General features: G+C 36.8%; 1 protein-coding gene across 1 annotated transcript in view; it reads right to left on the bottom strand.

Moving 5' to 3' along the window:
• The window catches only part of pdzd2 (PDZ domain containing 2), a 133,097-nt gene that overhangs the window by 94,648 nt on the left and 15,187 nt on the right, over positions 1 to 23,262 (bottom strand). The window contains exon 2 of the mRNA XM_056458270.1: positions 12,020 to 12,903. Within this exon, the coding sequence (XP_056314245.1) occupies positions 12,020 to 12,519 (500 nt within the window). The 5' untranslated portion in view covers positions 12,520 to 12,903. The remainder of the gene's footprint in view (positions 1 to 12,019; positions 12,904 to 23,262) is intronic.

The following is a 23,262-nucleotide window of genomic DNA, read 5'->3' as shown; positions in this document are numbered from 1 at the left end:
ATGCTGGTTCTCCCCACCCACCGCTCCCACGTGCCTATTAGAGCGTGCCTCAACAGCACAGTGACAGACATGAAGAAAGCAGATCTCACGTAACGTTTGTGAGAAATACTACAGTAAGAACTTTCCCAATGATTATTTGATGTATTTGTTGTGGAGTTAATTCAAGCCTTTCTGTGATGAGTCACACACAATGTCGTTACAAAGTTTGCGCACGCACACACAGACACACGCAGCGCACTCGTTTAACTTTGCACTGTTTTTGCATGGCAAATATGACCGTTAATATCCACTGCTGTATGGATAATCTTTATGTTAATGTACAAAATAAACCTGATTTAACGTCCACAAACCGTGACTGAAGCGTCTCCTTTAATAATTGTACTGACATGCAGCTGTGGTGATAAAGTAAAGATGGTAAAATCACTGTAATTCATTACAAACATGCAGCGCTTTAAAAATGTTTTAAACTTGTAAAACTCATTCCTGATCTGAGGATGATTGATGATCACAGCAAGCCGAACAGATCTTTTAATCCCAGTTGCTTTGTAGTAACGTGCATAATCATATCCACAAGAGAGGACATGTGCAGAGACATGTAGTACATGGCTGTCAATCAATTCAGTGGGTGTGGAAACCGCACCTCTACATTACATTGCAGTGGGCCTCAAAATGGGAGGCATTTAGATCCTATTTAAAAGTCAGGAACTAAAAAAAAACGGACTTATTGTCATGGACACACTATACTTGCACACAGTTCTGTCCAAACAGCTTACAAAAGAAGATTTTCATCATAGGTGCCCTTTAAGGTCCTTTTGGTGGTTTTTAAAGCATTGTATGGCATTTTCCCAAAATATATAGCATTGCTCAATTTTGAATTCCTTCAAATCAGGCGAGTCTTTATGTTCCAATAACGAGATCAAAATCTAAGGATTTCAGGGTTTTTTTCAGTGGCTGTCCTTCAACTCTGGAATCACTTTCCAATGTATATTAAATTGTCCCCAACTCTGGATTCTTTAAAGTCTTAATTCAAATTGTAACTTTTTAGTAGCTTCCGGAGTTGATTAGGGATCGTTTTTTTAATGTTGAATTATAGTTGAATTTATAGTTGAAAGTATCTGTTGATTATCTGTCTGTGTGATTTTATGTAGTTGTTTATGGAGCACTTTGGCCAATGGCAGCTGTGTTAAATGTGTTGTATAAATAAAAGATGCATTGTACTGTATTGTATTGTATTCAAATAAGCTAGAATAATTAAAGTACAGTATTCCTTAATTTATTAACCCTCACTGACTTTTATTGTGGAACCAGACTTGGGAAAACTCAAGAAAATCATGAAAACACAACAAAACATTTGAAGAGTTCAGATGCAAAAGCCACTTCCGCCAAAAATGAGATAATGACATTGAGTAAATACTTTAGGCATGTAGTACACCATCAACAAATAGATTTGCTTCAATTCATCCAAATCGCAGCGTCAGCGCATTCAGAAATAACAGTTTGTTGGCAAAAGCCGCTAAGCGCCACTTGCCTTTGGCAGCAAAAGCTGCTATATCCCGAGAACCAATCAGAAGGCGCGAATCGAATCATACGTTTTCAATGTACCAGTGCGCTTTATAAGGAGACCAATTTGATTTTAAAAGATGGAGTTTGATGAACTGGATGAGCATGCCCGACTCTCAGTGAATGGCAAATGAAAACGTCCCTTACCTCAAAACTCTATGCATTATAAGAAAAAGAAAACACAATGTACAGTAGGAAGTGTAGCATGCATGCATAACATTTTTTGTGCAACGATGCTACTTTGAATGAGTCCGATTTACTATACATTAATCGACATCTGCGTTTCACGAAAGACAGAGTTAAGATGCCTTTCTTTTATCCCACATGGATGCTTTGAGGATAAACAAGACACCAAGACCTTAAGTATGGTGAGAATGAATGAATGACAGCTTCTAAAATTGAGGCATCCCCTTTTTGCCCAGTACTTTTTATATTAATGGACAATGCACAGATACTGATGTTTCACACTGTTTTTACACATTGTTTGAATCTACCAAGCTTAGTTTACAATGTTTACATTGCTCTACTTACATTAAATCCAAATCCCAAATATCAGAAACGACAACATATTTTCAAGATATAATTAATGTCAGATTTAATTTAATGTTACTGATTAATGCACTTACTTGACAGATTTCATTCATTCATTTTCCTTCTGCTTTTCCTCTGGTTTTTCACAGCGGAATGAACCGCCACTTACTTGACAGATGTATTTCTAATTTCAGGTGTTTTATGTTTGGTAAAATAATTTCTAATTGCATCTTCAGTGATTTTCAAGTAATTACACTGTTTTGTTCCAACAGGTGGATTTAGAGGGTTTTGCATAAAAAGCAGAAGTGGATTTAGCTGGTTTTGACGCAAAAGAAAATCTACCTTGTTAAAAAACAAAAAAATGTCTAAAGTGACATTTATGAAAAAAAAAAAAAAAGTTATTTATTTACCAGCTAATAACCTTATCATTTCATTTAAAATGAAACTTCTAAACCTAATTATAGGAGCCTGATAGAAACTGTTCATTTACAATAAAAGAGGTCTGTTGGATTTAGAGGGTTTTGATCTGAACTCTTCATTTGTTTTTCAGGAAGAAATTGAATTAATCATTCCATTTATTAGGTTAAACCTAAATACAGATGTTTTAATATTAAAAGTATACATATATAATATATGACTTTTATCCAGTAAATTACAAACAACTGGAAAAGTCTTGGGGCCTTTGAAAACAATGGGCAGCTTTTTCAGAAACCACAGGTATTTCCATTAAGTGTGCTGGATGTAATTTACAGTGCAATTTCTATTAAGCATTGAATATCCTACATTTTAAAATAATTAATAGCCATTCTTGCCCTTCCAATGCATATTTTCCCCACCCCCCACAGCCTTGGAAGTCCTCCAGTTATAAACAAGAAGAAAAACGAGAACAAAACATCTGATCTGATGATTACAAGCTATTTTTAATCAAGAAACATTCTTGTATTGTGTCTTTTAACTAGACCACAGTGCCTGATTTGAAGGACTCGTATCCATTACTGTGGGAACATGGCAGCAATCTCTTCACTGAAGACCAAACGGCCAAAGCTTTCTTTTGCTTATGAGAAAAGTGCAAACTCAGACGTGGTTAATGCCAGGGAAAAGATGGCAGCCTTTCTCTCATTCATCCAAGCAGCAAGTTAACCAACCACAATGAGGAGGCTTGCCAATTTCAGGAGAATCTGAGAATCTACTCAAAGCAAACACACACTAAAAGGCTTTGATCTTTACGCTGACAGTAACTAGGCAGACGTGTAAGTTGAAATGTGTAACGTTTATTGCGGTTTTGATAGGACAGATGGAGAGTCTAATACAGTTAATCGCTTTGACACGATATATGTCTGTAAAAACAGTTGTGGAGGGAAAATGTACGGCTCATAATTCATTCTGCGCGGTTCTTTATGTCTTCGCACCTCTGCTCTAGACCCCCAGATACTTGTGGTTACTTCAAAAATCCTTTGAATCCAGTCTAAGACTGAAATGGAAGCAGCAATCAGCTGATTCTAGCTTTCAAGGCAAACAGCTATTTGCTTTGTTGCACTGAATCCAACTCAAGTGCATCATTCTTAACCTCGTTTACTCCAATAGTCTCTCGCTGAGCACGTGGAGAACACTTTGCATGGGCCGGTTGGAGCTGTGCCACTGAGCTATTTTCCATTCTCCCCACAGACAGATGCTGGGCCAGGCTGTTAAAGGAAAAATATACAGCGGGGCCGAAATTACAAGAAGACACATTAAACCGACAAGGCTCTTTGTGGCAAGCTACATTTGAGCCCAGAAATCTTGCACTGAAATCATTAACATGAAAAGCACTTGATGAGAAATAACGTTTCCATCATCTGTCTCTTTTTTGTGTGTTTGAAGGCTTCGGTCCACTGCTTTTTGAACCATGTCCAATTTTCATCGCTCCACTCCACACCAGACTTACTGCAACAGTCCTCAGTGCTTGCTCTTTTACAGATTCAGGCTTTACCTGAAAGAAGAGGAAGCCAGAGTAATGCAGTAATGAGCAAACAGAACCCGGAGGCAGACTCATAAACCTCACTTAACTGATATTTAACCAATGGTTTGTGTGAGGAGAGGAAGGAGGAAACAGCTAATTTAAGGCCAGACCTTTAGTCTTAATTAGTCTGTGGTGTCTTTAGTAAAGAATGGACCGCAGTCCAAAGCATATTTGTTAAGCAAGAATTTCTAGGTTAATGGTGCGAGGTTGTTATGGTTGACTTTGTTTAGAAGCAGAGTTGCTACATCAACAGATAGGAATGGGGTATATGCACAGCTAGTGTTTTTCAGCCAATGATAAACTTCTGATGAAAGCTTAATGTGACTATTTTCAATTTCATAAGGTTCCTTTTACAGCATCGATGTGGTAATGTAATTACAATACATTCAGTTAAATAGACTTTTCAAGCGTAAAATGAGATGAAAGACTGTGTAACCGCTAGTGCTGTCAGGATCAGCAGGCGAGCACAGAAACTCTAGTGAAAATATTCAATTCGATTTCAATTCATGTTTATTTCTTTAGCGCTTTTACAATGTAGAGTGTTTCAGAGCAGCTTAACATAAAAGTTCTAGTAAAATAAAATTGAAACTGTGTCATTCCAGTTTTCAGACTTTAAGTTCAGTTTAGTTCAACTCAGTGTGATTTAATTTTCACTGCTTCAACCACACTGAATCCTGGGAGCAAATCCTGGGGCAAAAAAATAAAATACTGGTGTAAAATAAATTGTCATATTTTAAAGACATGGCAGGGAGAAATAGATTTTAATGAAGTGCTTCTGGTAAAAACACTATGAACAGCAGCTACGCTAATTATTCTCCACCTGGGGATACTCATCCAAGATTCGATCCAAGACTCGCGATTCAGGCTGGCTGGCTGAAATAAAAAGTCTGTGTGCATATAATACCCCATTACTATACATAGCATTGCATTTTTTCTATCAAGAAATTAACAATATTTTTCATGAAGAATAACATTTAATGTGACAAAAGCATAAAGCAAATGTTGTTGTTTACGTTGCTAAGAACACTGAGGTAATATTGTATGGACATTTCCACAAAAATATTAAGCGACCCAACTGTTTTCAACATTGATAATAGTTTTTGCCATTAGAGGAATAAATTACATTTTTAAAAAACTAAATTGCATTTTTTTACAATACATCCACCTTTTTTAATCAAAAAAAGAGAGATCTCATCACTTCTCATCATTCAAACATTGGAATTGGTGTCATGTAAATGTACCCTTAGTAATACTAATAAAATCATTGCTTTTTTTAACCACTGTAAAAATTCACTGTGGAGCTCTTCTCTATTGCTGACTGTAGTTTAAAGACAGAATTGCAAAAGTAGTTTTTGTTTTCTTTTTACTTCAGTTGTACAACCTGAGTAGGTAAAAATTACAGTCTAACTAAAATGTTCAAAATCATTTGAGCAGCAGAGTTTCAGAATGAAAATGGCCTCCACAGTGTTTCCAAAATGCTTCGTTTTCAGCCCTCGAAAACTTCAGTGTAGTGTGGACGGATGGCGTAACTGTAGCAAAACGTATGTGTTTTACAACAAAAACTTATTAGAAAGAAAGAAAGAAAGAAAGAAAGAAAGAAAGAAAGAAAGAAAGAAAGAAAGAAAGAAAGAAAGAAAGAAAGAAAGAAAGAAAGAAAGAAAGAAAGAAAGAAAGAAAGAAAGAAAGAAAGAAAGAAAGAAAGAAAGAAAGAAAGAAAGAAAGAAAGAAAGAAAGAAAGAAAGAAAGAAAGAAAATGAAGCCAGAAGCATTGATTTGTTTTGTAGATCTTAAAAGGGTAAGCAGCTTATAGCAACAGGAAACAGACTGAACTCTCATATCACAATAACAAGAAGAAATACAGTCGTTGTTTCTCTCCTAGAGAACATCAACAGCTTTTCTTTAGCTTGAGAAAATGATACGTCTGTGAAGACAACTTCAGTTCTTGGTCAAAACCACGTGCCACTCCCAGGAACCTCCTCCCTTTCTGCATCCTGCTGTCCATCTGTATACAGGACTCAGCTGTCCCGAAGCAGATTCTGTGCTGCAAAACTTCCTATAATTTATCAGTCACACAATACAACACCTAATTATAGAGCTGAAGTTACAGGGATGCAGTGAACTCTGAGAGACCAAAACATTCACAGGACATTCTGAGGATGTGGCTTTCATCATGGGAATGTATAGGACTATAGTAAAATATAAGACAGTATCCTGAAATCTGAAGAATAATGCTAATTGTACTAGATGCATTTTGGACATCTTGTAGGAAAATATCCAAATTTGTAAGCTTCAATCGTTTCCAGTTCCATTTTTATGACAGTTCTTCAGCTTTCAATTTGTATAAAAAGTATGTACACTCACCGGCCACTATTAGGTACACCTTACTTGCACCAGGTTGGACCGACTTTTGCTTTCAGAACTGCCTTAATCCTTCGTGGCATAGATTCAACAACATACTGGACATATTCTTCAGAGATTTTGCTCCATAATAGCATCCCGCAGTTGATGTAGATTTGTCGGCTGCACTTCTATGATGCCAATCTCCCATTCCACCACATCCCAAAGATGCTCTATTGGATTGAGATCTAGTGACTGTGGAGGCCATTTGAGTACAGTGAACTCATTGTCATGTTCAAGAAACCCGTCTGAGATGATTCAAGCTTTATGACATGCCGTTTTATCCTGTTGAAAGTAGCCATCAGAAGATGGGTACACTCTGGTCACAAAGAGATGGACATGGTCGGCAACTATACTCAACAGCCTACAATAGGTAGGCTGTGGCATTGACGTGATGCTCAGTTGGAACTACTGGGCCCAAAGTGTGCCAATAAAATATCCCCCACACCATTAGATCACCACTACCAGCCTGAACCGATTACACAAGGCAGGATGGATTTATCCTTTCATGTTGTTGACGGCAAATTCTGACCCTACTATCTGAATGTTGCAGCAGAAATCGAGACCAGGCAATGTTTTTCCAATCTTTTAATTGTGCAATTTTGCTAAGCCAGTGTGAATTGTAGCCTCAGCTTCCTGTTCTTAGCTGGTCTTCTGCTGCTGTAGCCCATCTGCCTCAAGGTTGGACATGTTGTGTGTTCAGAGATGCTCTTTTGCAAACCTTGGTTGTAATGAGTGTAATGGTTATTTGAGTTGCTGTTGCCTTTCTATCAGCTTGAACCAGTCTGGCATTTCTCCTCATGCCTCTGGCATCAACAAGGAATTTGCACCCACAGAACTGCCGCTTACTGGATATTTCCTCTTTTTCTGACTATTCTCTGTAAACCCTAGAGATGGTTGTGCGTGAAAATCCAAGTAGATCAGCACTTTCTGAAATACTCAGACCAGCCTGTCTGGCACCAACAAACATGCCACATTCAGTCATTCTTATGCTCGGTTTGAACTGCAGCAGATGGTCTTGACCATCTCAACATGGCTAAATGCATTGAGTTGCTACCATGTGATTGGCTGAACAGAAATTTGCGTTAACATTTTTTGAGTGAATTAACACTTTTAAAAGACTGTAGAAGGCTTTAGAATTCACATTTACTTCTGTTTGGACAGGGGTTTCAAGAGCTGATTTTTGGAATAACAAGATTATATTAGGGTTGTACAGAAAACATAATTTCTAATTATCTCATTCAGGTTTGCAAACTGAATTAGAGATCTAAAAGTAACAACATTACATGCTAAAACTGAAGAAAAATGAAGAAAACGGTGCAAAAATATTTTCAAAGTCATGGGACAAACATGAGACCCCAAAGTACAAATGTGACGAATTTCTGTGTGCCAAGAAAGGAAAGGGCAAAAAAACCAGGTCCATCCTTTGTTTTAGTTAGACAGAGACATTTGGTGGTCTGATTGAAAGCTGAGAGTGTCAGCCGGTCCAGATGGAGGCCAAACACGGACAGACAGGAGACTGTCCACAGCACTGACACATGCAGCCGTCTGTCAGAGCTGTCAACATGAGGAAACAAACAAGGAAAAGAGCCGCTGGACACGACCCAAGCACCATGCTCTGGGGGAAAAACAGGCAACCCCCGGACACACGCTGACACGCTCTATATAGACACGGCTCCATAAAAGAAACCCTGTTCTCCCTGACCAGCTGTGAACCATACTGATGCCTAAGCAAAAAAGCTGCTGCCCAGTCAGATGAGGATGTTTACGTAGAAAGGGGTTTGATAAACTATAACATTCTATAATATATAAAGATATAAAAAGTTTCAAATGATGATATGGACCAAACGTATCACGGTTATCAATGTTCAAAATGTTCAGAAATAAAATGTTAGTCCCAAGACGCTCCATCTGGTTTTTATCCGAAATTAATAAAACAACAAATAAAATCTGCAGCTTTTTGCAATTTTATGACAAACAATATACACAATGATCTGCGCCTGTTGGATGTTTTCTTTTGTTTGTATAATTTCATGTACAATTTTTGTCTCGTCTTGAAAGATTTGATTTTGTTGTTGTTTGCTAAACATGCACTTGGAAAAACTACCTTACAGGGAGCCATTTTAAACTTGGTTTTTAAAAACTAAATCTGCATAAAGCTGTTTTATAAAAGCCAAAAAGTGCTGTGCGATTTGAAGAAAATGTGTAATTGTGATTTTTCTGACTGATATTGTGTTTTGATTTGTGATATAATTTTGTAAGTCAAGTGCTGAAGTCAAGCTTCAGCTCAGTATTCTAAATAATGTACTGCACACACTTTAAATGCAAGGAATACATAATAAAATATATTTTTAACTGTCTATACACAAGCGCTTACACCAGGGGTCACCAAACTTGTTCCTGGAGGGCCGGTGTCCTGCAGATTTTAGCTCCAACCCTAATCAAACACACCTGAACAAGCTAATCAAGGTCTTACTAGGTATACTTAAAACACCCAGGCAGGTGTGTTGAGGAAAGTTGGAGCTAAACCCTGTAGGGACACCGGCCCTCCAGGACCAAGATTGGTGACCCCTGGCTTACACAATAAGTATAAATTTTAGTAAAATAAGTAAATATTTGATAATCAATGAAGAAAGAGTAATAATAACCGTAAGAAAATTTACTGTGGTTCCGCATTAAAACTGGTAATAATGACAACACTAATACTATACTTTACAGATTCAAAATAATATACAATCATTAAAAAAAAAAAAAAAAAAAAAAAAAAAAAAAATCACTGAAATCCCACTTCCTGAACATGTAGAATGTAAGTATATCTGAAAAAAAAAAGTTTCCAGTCAACTGAGACTTCTCTTGGCTTTTTTTACTTGGTCGTCTGCTTTTTCTTCTTATGTTTGCAGACTAGTGACATCATTCCCAAGTGTGCCTAATCAGTTGGAAAATTCTGATGTCTCAAACCAGAGTTTCCCAAACTTTTTGTCAGTTAAATCTCTTTTGACCTAAAATGGTGTGTAACCTTGTACATTTGCAGATGTTTTTATGCTCAAAAAGCAAAGTTCAATCCAAAAAACTTACTCTATTTTATTCTATTCTATCCTATCATGTCACAATTTCTCAATATAAAATAATTGCATTAATAGTATGTTGTTACCATGTCAGAGATGCTGATGTTTCTAAAATCAAAAATATTAATACACAAGTTATTTCTTCCATAGCTGTTTACATTCACATAACCAACAACATTATGAGAAGTTGTGTTTTTGTGTGTGCATTTGACATAACGTATTCAAATTTGACAGCTAACCAAAAGACAACTTTGTTTAACACTCACATGATGTGATGTGGCATATGACTCTGTGCACTCAGAAAACCATATATCCAATACTGGACATAGCTGTAAAAGCATAACCCTCTTCTGGAAAGGTAAACTCATTCGCATTTATAAAGAATTCGCATTGACAAGGTTTGTATAGTTCCAAGAACTACAGTTTACCCACGTTTTGACGTGTTTGCATCACAGAACTGGGAAATCATTTTTGCTATATGTGAGCTTTTTGGAGGAACTAAATTAGTTCCTAATTAAAGTCACAACAATCAACCAAAACTACTTAAATTAGTACATAAATTTGTTAATTCAAAGCAGTTTGGTCGAGTAATGGTCCTTCTCTGTTGATGTTAGTTTGACGATTCAGACACAATATTCTTAACCACACGCCTCTTACTGTTGGTTTGCTTCAAGGAAAAGGTCCACAAAACGAAAGCCCTATCCCCTACTCTATATTCTGTATGTGTTGGAAATACATCAACATACTAGCAAGCGGAATAATATATACATACGTTTATTTGCTATAAATGCTCATGTTGTCTTCTGTGATTGAATGTGAATATTTGAGTTAAAGGTACAGTTCATATATCCAACTGCTTGTATTAAAGAGCAAAACTGCATTACAAATAATACCGTAGTGTATAAATTTAAATATATTTTTAAAATTTAATTGAAGAATTCTTGTGTTGTGAAGAAACAAATATAATTGTGGATGGAAAGCATCGTCAATGCACCGTGATGCACCGAGATATCGAATTGAACCAGATCGATGACATGATAATTTTAACCAAACTGAACCATGAGACCAGTGTAGGTTCACACCCCTAGCCTTAATGTAACCTGGACACTGAAGAATGTAACAGTCTATATGCGCATAATAAAGCGCACAAATCGCAGCTATGACAGCTGATTCATAATAGACGCTGCCGAGAAAGCATGCTCTACAGACACACTCGCATCAGGATCCACAAGTATCACTTTAAAAGCGATAGAGGAGAGGAAAAGGTACTTTACAAACATGCCAGCAGTTCAAAGGTCCAAAGTGAGAGAGAGAGACAGAGAGGCAGACAGAGAGAGCGAGAGAGCTTTCATTTTCTCTCTAGCAGTGAAATAGTGTCTCCTGGTTCTACTGTACGTCAGTGTCTGTGAAAGACTGTCCAGCAGCGAACTGTGCACAATTGTCTGCTTTCCAAGCAGTTGGAGCATTTTAATTACTCACCCTCGCCTCATTCGAATAGTATTGTACCGCAAAATAGCGCATATGAGATAAAATACATCAGTATCTAATAACCAGTGATGATCTAAACTGTGCCCCAAATGGCACACTATACACTATGGACTATGTCCTTATGCACTTACACACTCAACAGTATAGTATATCAATATAGTGTCGTCCCAAATGGAACACTAATGTTTTTTTACCAAGCAGAAATTGAAACCGTTTCCCTGATGACGTTTGACGGTTGCCAAATCAGTGAAATAAATTACCAAACTATCAAATAATACTTGCTATGAGTATAACCGCATTCACCATCGGGGGGTGCTATAATCACTCTCGTAGGAAAATTTTACTTTCACCATCCAAAATAAATAAAGTAATCCAACATGTGCGCCCGATAGCGCAGTCCTTCCGTAACATGAGCAAACCTGCGGTCGTTGAGTGTGGGAAGTGTCCATCATTCCACACTTAATTTTACCGGTTGAATAAGTGCATCATCCGGGTAATTAAAGTGCACTTATTATTTTTAGAGTTTTCAGTGTGAATGCACTACTTACACTATCTATACTAAAAAAAATGGCGTAGAATAGTGCATAAGTGTGATTTGGGATGCACCAACATCAGCATCATGGTGCACAGAAGTTAATTTTGACATCACTAATTAAGGCCGTACACCTTCAAAGAATCGCTCAGCTGTAACTGCCATGTGCTGATGTCCAACCACACTCCAATAACTTCACATAATGATAAAAGAGGGACAGATTCAGTGCATATTTTTCACTTTTTTGAAAAAATAAAAATAAAACAACAACAAATCAACAGTTTGGGGTAAAGATTCTGAGAAATTCAGAACAAAACACTATATGCCTAACCAACAAACCAATCTTTAAAGAGACACTAACTTATAGCTCAAGCTTAAACAAGTTTGACTAAAATCAAACAAAAAACTAAAAAAAACAAAAAAGTTTGACAAATGCAGATATCTTACCTGGCTCCGGTGACGTCAACCCCAACCATCAGCTGTCCGTTCAATGACAGCAGTTCATCCCGCAGCTTAATATCTCCACAATGGGCTGCTGGACTGTTCTTTTTCACTTCAGTCACCCAAATACACCCAACATCCAACACAGGGCCTTTATCACCCTTCCTGCGCCTCCTCCTGACCCCCTTCTTTTTCCCTTCGGGGTCTCCAAATATTGGAATATTTCCAAAGCTGAGTCCAAACTCTGGTCCATCTTCCTCAGACTTGTTCAGAAAGACCGCCTTCACCTCTGCATCAATTTCCTCTCTGAGTGGGCTAATGCTGTACAAAGGACTCTCAACTTCTGTAAAGTTTAGCTGGATGTATTCCACAAGTTTACGGATGGCAGCCTTGCAAACCGTGCTCATCCGAGGGACATCGCTCTCATCTCCGTCCTCTTCTCGAGCCCTAAGCCAGTTCTCCAGCAGGAGGAGATGGCTCAGGGCATTTTCTTGGGTGATAGGCATCTTAGCTGCTGCTCTTGGGCCTGTCTGGGCCACCCCTGCATGTTGAGTCAAGGCCCTCCAGTGGTAACTGTAATCAGATGCATTAAAACGGCTTCACGTTCCTCTTGAAATGACACCGTGACCTCACAGACTTCAGAAAAAGAGCGCTGGCATCCAGCGATGATACTCCTACACCACAGAGGCCCATGATGTCATCCAAAAGGACAGTGTGGAGTCTGAGGAAGTAGGCCAGGTTTATGAGTTGAGGGGTAACAAGAGAACGTGTGCCATTAGCGGGTCTTCTTGGTGTGCGCCAAATCTGATTTCCAAAACCATTAAAGTGGAAAATAGCAGATCACTGGGAGTCGAGATCTATCCTGATTCTCAGGCGCCACAGACGTCCACCTAATCAGAAAGAAAATAAATAGAAACGCCATTACAAAGAGAGTCAGCAGGCATGAACTCATGTTAAAGCACTGAAGTCATGGCTCATTTGCTACGCAACCACAGTACAGACAGGAACAGAAACTGGCGTAAGTATGACAACAAAGAAAGCTGCCTATATACCCGTCGTTTTCATTGACTGACAGAATTCATGAACTGGAAATGGTTCCAATAATAGTCCTATGAGCCTTTTATAGATGCGCCATTTGGCTGTTTATATAGACATTCAGTTGAGGCGGAATCAATGCGGTTGAGATTATTCAATGCACACACAGTGAGCAGACAGAAAGGCAAACTTCCTTTCGGCTATTATTCACCTTAACCCTATGGAATGTAACCTGATGATGAACGTTGAAACTGGCAGCCAGATGTTGTGAAGGTGCAGCTCAAACTCTTGGACTTGCAGACCACATTTCTGGCGTATTTAAATATATGCTGTAGACAAAGACCACAATCAAATTGCTACTCTAGGGTTTTGCTCAAAATAACAACATGCCTTTGGCCTCTGTGAGCATCATACTACTGCTTCCAAAGCGATCCAACTCTATCTGTGAGATTATGGAGCACTTATGTATAACAATATATCACAACTTTACATTAATGTCCATTACTGACAAAAAAAAAAGATTAAACTGCGAGAAGATTACTTAGCGCAGTTATATAAACAAGAGGGGGATGCATTACCAACTGTCAGCTGAAGTCATGTGGACCACACTAGAAGAGTAAAATGACAGCTAATACCAGAGGACAGAAGCCACCACCCTTTTCAAGAGTTTAACCTCAATAAGTCACAAGCATTTTATAAATGGCCAAGCTAAACCATGTGTGTGAACATAAATGCATGCGATACGCCATCATGTCATATTATATTGCAAATGAAAACATGCTTACAACAAAGCTTTGAAGCTTTTCACATTCTAAACACTATCATAACAAAATGCTACAACAGTTTACTACGTTATCCATGATCACTTTCTAAACTATAAATCTGAAAACACATTTATCACCATCTTCCTCTTACCTTTTTCAGTGCACAAACGGTCTGCCTCTCAGTGGGGTCTGCTGTCACAGTGACACAGAAGGTCTGCAGACCCCAGACTCACCCTCCGAAAAAACCCACGTGTAATAGGATTAGTCTCACCCCTCCCCTGTGCCACTTACAAACACAATGACCTCCCATTTTCTCTTCGGGTGAGTCGATGAATGGCCAGTTCAAGTGTTTATATTTATGCCATCATGTCATTCATGATTATTGATGTTTTTGTTCCTCATTTAAGAGGAGTCTTTTAACAAAGCAAACACAGACATATCTGAAACACTGGAACATTTAAATGGAGAATTCGCAGACAAGCTTTAATAGTTCATTAAGCCCAAATTTTAAAAAAGTAAATTGTCAAATTGTTTAAAAACTTGTGAAATATATGTCAAGATGAATTCTAGAATTAAAAAGACAGATAGACTCAAAAATGAAAATTTATTCACTATTTACTCAACCTCAAGTGTTTCCAAACATTGAGTTTCTTTCTTCTGTTGAACACAAAAGATATTTTGAAAAAAGCTGAAAACCTGTTACATACGACCTTGATAGTATAGAAAAAAAAAAACAGAAGTCAATAGTTAAAGGTTTCCAGTTCTGATTCAACCATATCTTTTTGTATTCAACAGAAGAAAGTCAAACAGGTTTGGAACAAATAAAGGGTGAGTAAATGATGAAGGAATTCAGTTTTGGTGAACCACCCCTTAAAACTATGAATGCATGATACAGCTTTTCATACATTAAAATGAGTCCTGTTTAATTTCTGAGCAAACATTAATGACTATCATGACATGATTTACAATAGACACCAATTAAAAAGTCATTTAAATGTAACCATTGCTCAAATACCCAAAACTATTGTCAGGCATGTTTAGAATAAGAATCATTTGATGGCTTATTAAAAGACACAATTTAAGGAGCCCCATAATACTAATTAATTGTTATTTTAATTATCTTCAAAGCATTAGGGATTACTTGTTTGTCAGCAAGAAGTTTTCAAACACTTAAAATGTAATGAAATTGGTATAATCACTTCAGGTCAGACGGTGTATGCAGTACTGCTGCACAATATATAGTTTCAGCATCGACATTGCTATGTGTGCATCCACAATAGTCACGTCGCAGGATCTGGAATGTTGAGTTTATACTTTGGGATTCTATTTGACCAGGAACCAGTTTAGAACACATGATATTCGTGGAATCACTCCAGAATTGAACCATAATGGAGTGAAGGTTTATCATTTGCATCTGTTTTTAAGGCCTGTAACTGTGTTCAGCCGCCAGAAATTGTACCATTTGTATCTTTAATAAAGATTTTGTTTATTGAACCATTTTTTACAATGAAGGCTACACAGGGTTTTTTCATTTGATCATTCAATTTCTGAACATTAATCTTGTTAGACATTATTAAATGATACTTTTTGTCTATATCACTTATATTTGCTATATTTGTATTAATCTATGCTTTTATTTTACATGTGATTCACTCCTATACAGAATCATCCCAATCAATCTAAATTAGTAAATTCTTTCCAAGCTATTTAGTGAAATTGTATTCATATCGCAATATATAATCGCTGAAAAACAAAATATCGCGATTTCATATTTTTCCAATATGGTGCAGCTCTCGTTTGCAGTTTCATTCTTACTTTAATAGTTCGTTTAAAATGAATGGCAATCCTCAAAGCCAATTCCTGCAGTTCGGTGACAGAAAAAGTGCCAGTGGCTCTGAAAAGAGCCTCGGTCAATGATAACAATCCCATAAACAAGCCTCACGATAGAGAAAGCTGTTGTTTTCCATTGAACTGACCCATTTTGAAAGCAAAGAAAAGGGGATTAAAGCTAAAGAGGACTTTTCTTTGATATTCATTACATATATTTTGGCTTTATCCACTGCAGACACAAGAGTAAAAGCACTCCATTTGATAGTGTGACAGGAAACCATGTGTCACTAGTAAAAACCAAAACCAAACACAAACAATACTGGATGATTAGGGCTGTAAAACCGCAAAAGCCACATGGCTGAAATAAAGCAGCCTTTCATATTAAAACAAACAAGACTTAGCATCATGAAAATCAGGTCTTGCGTCTTGTCAATCAATGATAAAAGATTCAAGAAGTTTTATGTGGCTAATAATGAACATTAAAATCTGTGCTTGGGTCTCTGATTAATTAAAACAGCAACTTTTTGGATTATACTAGAACAAAACACTTCACCGTCTTAGCCAAACAATGACATAATGGAAGCTGAGCTCAGAGCTCTGTAAATACATTCACAATGAAAAGAAAGAAACGAGAGAATATTTCAAAGAAAAACACCAGAATCCAACAGCATTTGTCACTCTGTTAGGGTGGTCTTTCAACTTCTCTTTGTTTTATCCATTAGGATCACATTACTGAGCTCTCTCGTCATTTAATAGAGCCGTTCATCATGGACGTGGATGTTTTCATCCTGAAACTTTCCTTCACTTCCCATACACACCCCTTGACACACAACTCACACTGTGAAGTGATTCCTGAAAAAAAGAACTCAATATCTCAAAAAATGAAGGCATGTGGTCGCTGCACACTGACTGACAAATAACAAAGTTGGATGCCAACTGTGGAAACATGAATTAAGTTGAGTTTTCTGAAGAACAGCCATATTGCCACTAATCACAGAGGTCTCACTGAGAAGGGCTTGATCCAGCACGAGGTTCTGCCCTCAGGCTAACGTCACTGCTTTATAATCTACAGCCATCGATTATGTGGTGAACTTCATCCCTTCTTTGATCAGACACATCTGGTTCTTTACGACTTAAGTAATGGGTATCGTAAGTGAAATAAATATTGGATTTTCCTCAACAACACGCATCTATTCATGGGATCGAGCAATTTGCGATGCTAAACGGCATGTTTTGTTAGCTAATGAGGTACTAGAATTGCAGTATTCAGTTTGAGATTCTACCCTAGTTCACACACGCCACTGTCAGATCGCCAACAAAGACTGGTTAATAGAGCAACAAATCGTAGCTTCAAAGTGGCTGCAAGAAACTGGGTCAGCAACTAGCGGCATCACACCACATTTGAAGCAATCATTTTTATAGTCCTTATTTGACAAGACGTAGCACACCGACTGAGAAGCATGTTGAGTCCAGAGGAAATCCTTCCAGTGCTGTTTAATATTATGAACGCAGATGGACAACATCGAGGGCAATCTGCTCAGGGTCTGGAGCTCTAATCCTGGACAGTGGGTGGAGGGGTTACCCAGGATTCACCAAAATTTTGGGGGTGGAGAAGAGGTGGAAAAGGCTTGAGTTTAAAGTCCAAAGTATGCTGTACTTCATCAACACCACAGTAACGTGAAAATAGCCAGTAAATTAAATATTGTAAAAAATATTGTGAAAAGTGTACATCATTTACATTAAAGCTTTTTTATTCTTTAAGATGGTTTCTATTAGTGGTTTTTATTATGCTGATTTATCTTCATACGTTGGTTTTCTAATATTTATGCTTTTATTTGGTTATTTGATTGAGGACTTGAGACAACTCCAATAAATAAATATTCAAAAAATTTTAACAAAATTATTAAATAATGAAACCTTGATTATTTGTATTTAAATTATATTAATAATTTATCGTTTTATTTCTAACATATGTTTTTAAATTAGATTAGAAATCTGATGAGCTAGGTAATGCTTTGTCATTAGTGAATTATATATATATATATATATATATATATATATATATATATATATATATATATATATATATATATATATTATATATATATATATATATATATATATATATATATATATATATATATATAGATAGATAGATATTATATATAATATCTATCTATCTATCTATCTATCTATCTATCTATCTATCTATCTATCTATCTATCTATCTATCTATATATATATATATATATATATATATTCACACATATATACACATACACAGTATAAATTTATACAATATATACAGTGGTGTAAAGTAACAAATTACAAATACTCAAACTACTGTAATGGAGTAGTTTTTCCATTTACTAAGTAGTTTTTAAATGTGTACTTTTACTTTCCCTGTACATTTTTAGTGCAATATCTGTACTTTTACTCCACTACTTTCCTACAACCCGCAGTCACTACTTTATTTTTTCTTGTCTGTGGGGATTCGAAAACGTCCAACCAAAAATCAACGTCTAATGATGTTACAGCTTGATGTTATGTGCACGTTATCACTATGACGTCTATTAGATGTTGAATTTTGGTTGCCATACCTGACGAATAAATGTCAGTATTTGACATCAATATAGTGTTGGTTTAAGATGTTGGCTCGACATTGGATTTTGGTCACTTTCTAACACAGCCTAATATCAACCAAACATCAGAGTCATTTGACGTCATTATTGGACATTAAAATAGATTGTCCTTAGACGCTGGCTAGATATTGAATTTTGGTCAGTGAAATTTAATAGTGAATAGTGATCTACAACACATCTGTTCTTAATTCAATGTGGCAGACAGTTGCATTAAATGCCATCTGATATATTTATTCTCATTAAATCAGTAATGTGACGCATTTGTGGTATTCCCCATACAGATTATAGCCCAACAGATTTGACCACAAAACAAAACACAGCTATAATGTTTACAGACCGTTCAATAAACAGCAAATACTAAAATAGTTTGTAGCCTCAAACATGAAAAAAAATGGGCACAAATCAACCAAGATGATTTACCTAACAGACAGTATAGTGCAGTGTTTCCCAACCCTGTTCCTGGAGGCACACCAACAGTACATATTTTGGATGTCTCCCTTTTCTGACCCATTAACTTCAGGTGTTGGAGTTATGATAAGTTGATTCAGATGTGTTTGACGTAATCTCAACCGAAACACTAAGAGAGAGTGTAGCTTTTTTAAAACAGCCAATATTGTTTTGTTTTATCACCACTCTGCCGATGAGAGTGGTTAAGCTCAAGTGAATCAAGTGAAAAGCGTCTTGAAGGTGGCGGGCCATGTAAGCCTCTAGACAGCATTTGATTAGTTATGGTTTGATGATAAACTGAAGTATGAAGTGATATGAATAAAAACATTTGTCCATTTAGATGGACAAACTACAAGCTTTATATCAGTTTTATATCTTTTAATGCACATTTTGTCACTGTTTTGGAGCACACTAGCTTACAGATATCTTAAAAACTAACAATACTGATACTAACATCTAAAAACTTTGTTTTAATTTCATGTGTACTTCAAATTAGTTACAGTGAAACTCTATAAGGTATTTTGTAAAGTTAGCCTAGTCTAGGGCGGCATGATATTGGAAAAATTTAACGTTGTCATTCTGCGATATATATTGCGATGACTTGAATCGTAGGGCATAAAATATAATAAACAATCTACAAGCATACATAAATACAATAAAGAAAAAGATAAAAATGAAATAAACAGCATTTTATTGTTAAGTACTCAAACAGTATTCAGGTATATAGTAATTGAATAATCAAATGTAAATAAATAAAATCCTCATACAGTCACAGGCCTCAAAAAAAACACTCAAATGATCAATTATAATCCAGACTCAACATTGTGTTTACTCGCAATGTGACTATTGCAGTGTTTCCTTTAGGATTTTTTCCAGCTGTGGTGGCAGACTATGTTGGGCCTTTTAGACAGATCTACCAACTACCTGTGGCGTTATTTCATTGACAAATGTTGTGAGCGCAGCACAACATGTGGAGATCGCATTCATGTAATACGAGCATGTGAATCTCTGTGCTCGAGCGCCGATTTCCTGTTCGTGCACAAAACTTCTTGCACGCCCTCAAATATAAGCTGCTCAAGTGCAGATTTTCTTGTGTGCTCTCAGATAAACGCTGCTGAAGTGTGATTTAGTGCGTTTATGATACGAGTATGTCTCCAACATTTATTAGATTTGCTAGGAATATTTGCGAATGTCCCCAATAGACCTACAGAGCGGCATTAAAGTGTCCTGAAGTAAAGTGAAACGGTGATAAACTCCAGCAAGATAAGTCATTGTATGCAGAACCATAGACCTTTATCCATAACTAAAATATAATTATAAAAACGGTGTTCATCATAACTGAAAGCTGTCATGTTTGCTAGCCTCACGCATCGTGCAGCCCTGTCAGTCAGTCAGTCAGCATGTCACCTTAAAGGGATAAACAAATAGCGCACAGCACTACTACGATTACAGAAAAGTTTGTGCTGTTATAATTCACTTACCTTTTAATACGTTTTGGTGCGATTATAACCCTCTATTTAAAAAAAAAACGACTGAATGTTTTGAATGAGAAGCTGTTAATGTAGCCGTTGCGGGATGAATTTTGGTGTGGCGCCCCGCCACGGAAGAATGAATGTAGCGGAAACCATGCTATTGGGAATGATCACATTGCGATATTGCAGCTGAAACGATATATTGTGCAGCCCCACTTCAGCAGTTTGAAATATGCATTTGATTAGTTTAGCAAGGGGAAAGAAGACAGCTTTATACTTTATTTGGTAACATTTTCCAATGACAGCACACAACATAATCTAATAATACCAGTGTTTCCTCTAGGATTAATTGCTCTAGAAGTGATCATATGGACTATTGTGTATTGTTACCTGAATTATCAAGCACCTCTCATTTGACCATTACACAACTGGTGGACTGTTGCATTACAGATGCTGAAAAAATATGTGTATGCCCAGTGAGCCCACGTATCATGTTGATTAGACTGTATATTGTGGATGAAACAAATTCCTGAAACATAGTAAAAACAGCAGTCTGGATGAGGAACACCATCTTAAAACACCATTTTAGAAATGAAAATGCACTAGTGTAAACCCAGCCTTAGTTTGTACTTTCTATGGTTTTGCCACTCCATCTGGATGTTTACACCTGGCATTAAGATCCATTTTGGTTGATATAGGACAAGGAAGACACATTTTAATTTACTGGTGTTTTAATTTGTATCTTTTGTCCACTTTTCCTATTTCTTACAGAGGACAGTCTTTCTTTGGACCTTTTCAGATTTTTCACTTTAGTATTGTGACGGAAGCTTTCAGGATTTACATTTGAGACAAACTGATATCAATAGAGAGAATAGAAGCTTTAATTTCTGTACTGAAAGCTGCAAAAATACACTGAACACTGTTGGTTTTAAATCAGGACTAGTTTTTTGCACTTTCAACCACCTCTGGAAGTGATTGAAATTGGACAACTCAAAACATTAAACCCTGTTTACAGTTGTACTTAGCAGTGACCACTTGTGATCGGATCAACAAAAGTATGTTAATTCCTGGTGTAAATGTGGCCCAAGTAACAACAGGGCAAACAGAATATTTAAACAGGCTTAACATCACTGTCTGATCCCTACTGACCAAAACATCATAACATCCTTCTGAAGACCACATCACAATGCATCACCGAAACCATCCAAAACGCTACATATAACAACAAACATACTGTGTTTTATTGAGAAAGAAAATGGATGATGGTCTTAATTACACATACAGTACAACCTTGAAAGTTTGTTGTCAACAAGGATACCTTTTTCAGCAAGGTCACATTAAAATGACCAAAAGTAACTGTTAAGGTATTTATAATGTTACAATATAACATATAAATGCTAAATACTAACACATTCCAGGGCTCTAAGATGTGACCAATTTGATTATATTTGCGATCTAATTTCTCAATTGTGTGACAAAAAAAATCTGAAGTTGCACCGTTGTTTTAAAAAGTGTCTGCGACTGTGGTTCAACTGAAACACATTAGGCCCGTGTCGTGGTTTTTCTAATTAGAGATAGTGAAGGCAGGTAGTAAGTTACTTTTTTGTAGAATTGTGCTTTAAGAACTTTATGTTGACCACATTTTTAGTTAATCAGATCAAGACAATATTGCCTACACGCATAGCGATTAGACATGGGCCAGTATAACTTTCTGACGGTATGATAACCTTATATTTAAAAATACCACGGTATTGTGATTGCTGCTCTAAAATAAATTATTTTGTCTGGGTTATATTATATATAATTATATATATCTGGGTAAAAAACAACAACAACAACTGTTTACCCCATTGAACACAATATATTTTATTTTAGGAAACATTTATAATATTTTGTAAGAGTAAACATGTCAGGCTAAATAATTAAAATAAACCACTGACTTCTGCTTTCCTCATTAGTTTTTAACACATTAAAAACCCTTAAATATACCTAAGGAATGGTATAACAGAAAATGTTGTTTTACAACCTTGACTTTTCCAAACAGCGGTGAACCTTGAACCCAGTTATCATCCCATGCCTAAAAGCGATTTTTAAAACTGCACTGTTAAATGTAATGTGGTCAAAAATTTGGGTGCACTTAACTTTTGTGCTACTGCACCCAAGAAAAAAAAGTTGCAAAAAGTTAGTGTAGAGCCCTGCATTCCAATTATTTGACTACATAAAGTCAGCTAAAATAAACGAACATAGTTGCATCTATAAAGCTTTGCATGAGAAGCAGTGCACTCTGTTAATGTCTGGGTTTATTGATTATACTGAGTTTACATCAGGTTTCAGTCTCTGGAGCCGTGCAGTCTGGAAGCTTCCACGCACCTGCCAGCTCATTCGTTCCTAACAGCAGACACACGGAGAAAGACTTTCTACAAAACACAGCATGTTTTACACGTCTCACGAGTCAACACGCACTTTGTGGTTTACCGCCCAAAATAGCCATTCCACCTCACTAAACCAAACATCTTTGGATTTTTCCAAAAAGACTTGACAGGTGTTTTCAAAACTTGTCTCTGGCAGTCTTTCAGAATGGCGCGCTCACAGTAACCTACAGAAAATTTGAGCTGTTCATGGAAAGAGTTTGACTTAACGTCATAATATCCTATTGAAATGCTACAGTAATTGCTTTTTTATGCAAACATAATGAAACTTTTTATCTCCGTTCCAAAATACTATTTTTAGTTGCTACGAAAAAACTGCTCAGCAAAAGCTTGGAGCCTTATTTGTAGTCTAGCTGAGCAAATGGTTTTCAGGTCAGAATGTTTCTCGAAACAAACTTCAAACCAAGTTACACCATTTTAGCACAAGACTTGAATCAACAGCACAAACCAACCTGCCAATTCATGCTTTAAATGTTGAGAAACACTTCCACAGGAAGAATTGAAACACTTCCCAGACAAATGTGTGAGAAGGCCGTAGGGGGTGGACGCAGCGGCAGTGTAATATACGCGGATGTCAGAGGTGAGCCACTGTAGGAGTGAGACCCCTCATTCAGATTCATTCATGCACTC

This window comes from Danio aesculapii, chromosome 5 (assembly GCF_903798145.1).
Source record: "Danio aesculapii chromosome 5, fDanAes4.1, whole genome shotgun sequence".
Taxonomy (NCBI): domain Eukaryota; kingdom Metazoa; phylum Chordata; class Actinopteri; order Cypriniformes; family Danionidae; genus Danio; species Danio aesculapii.
This window is presented reverse-complemented; position numbering and strand designations above follow the sequence as displayed.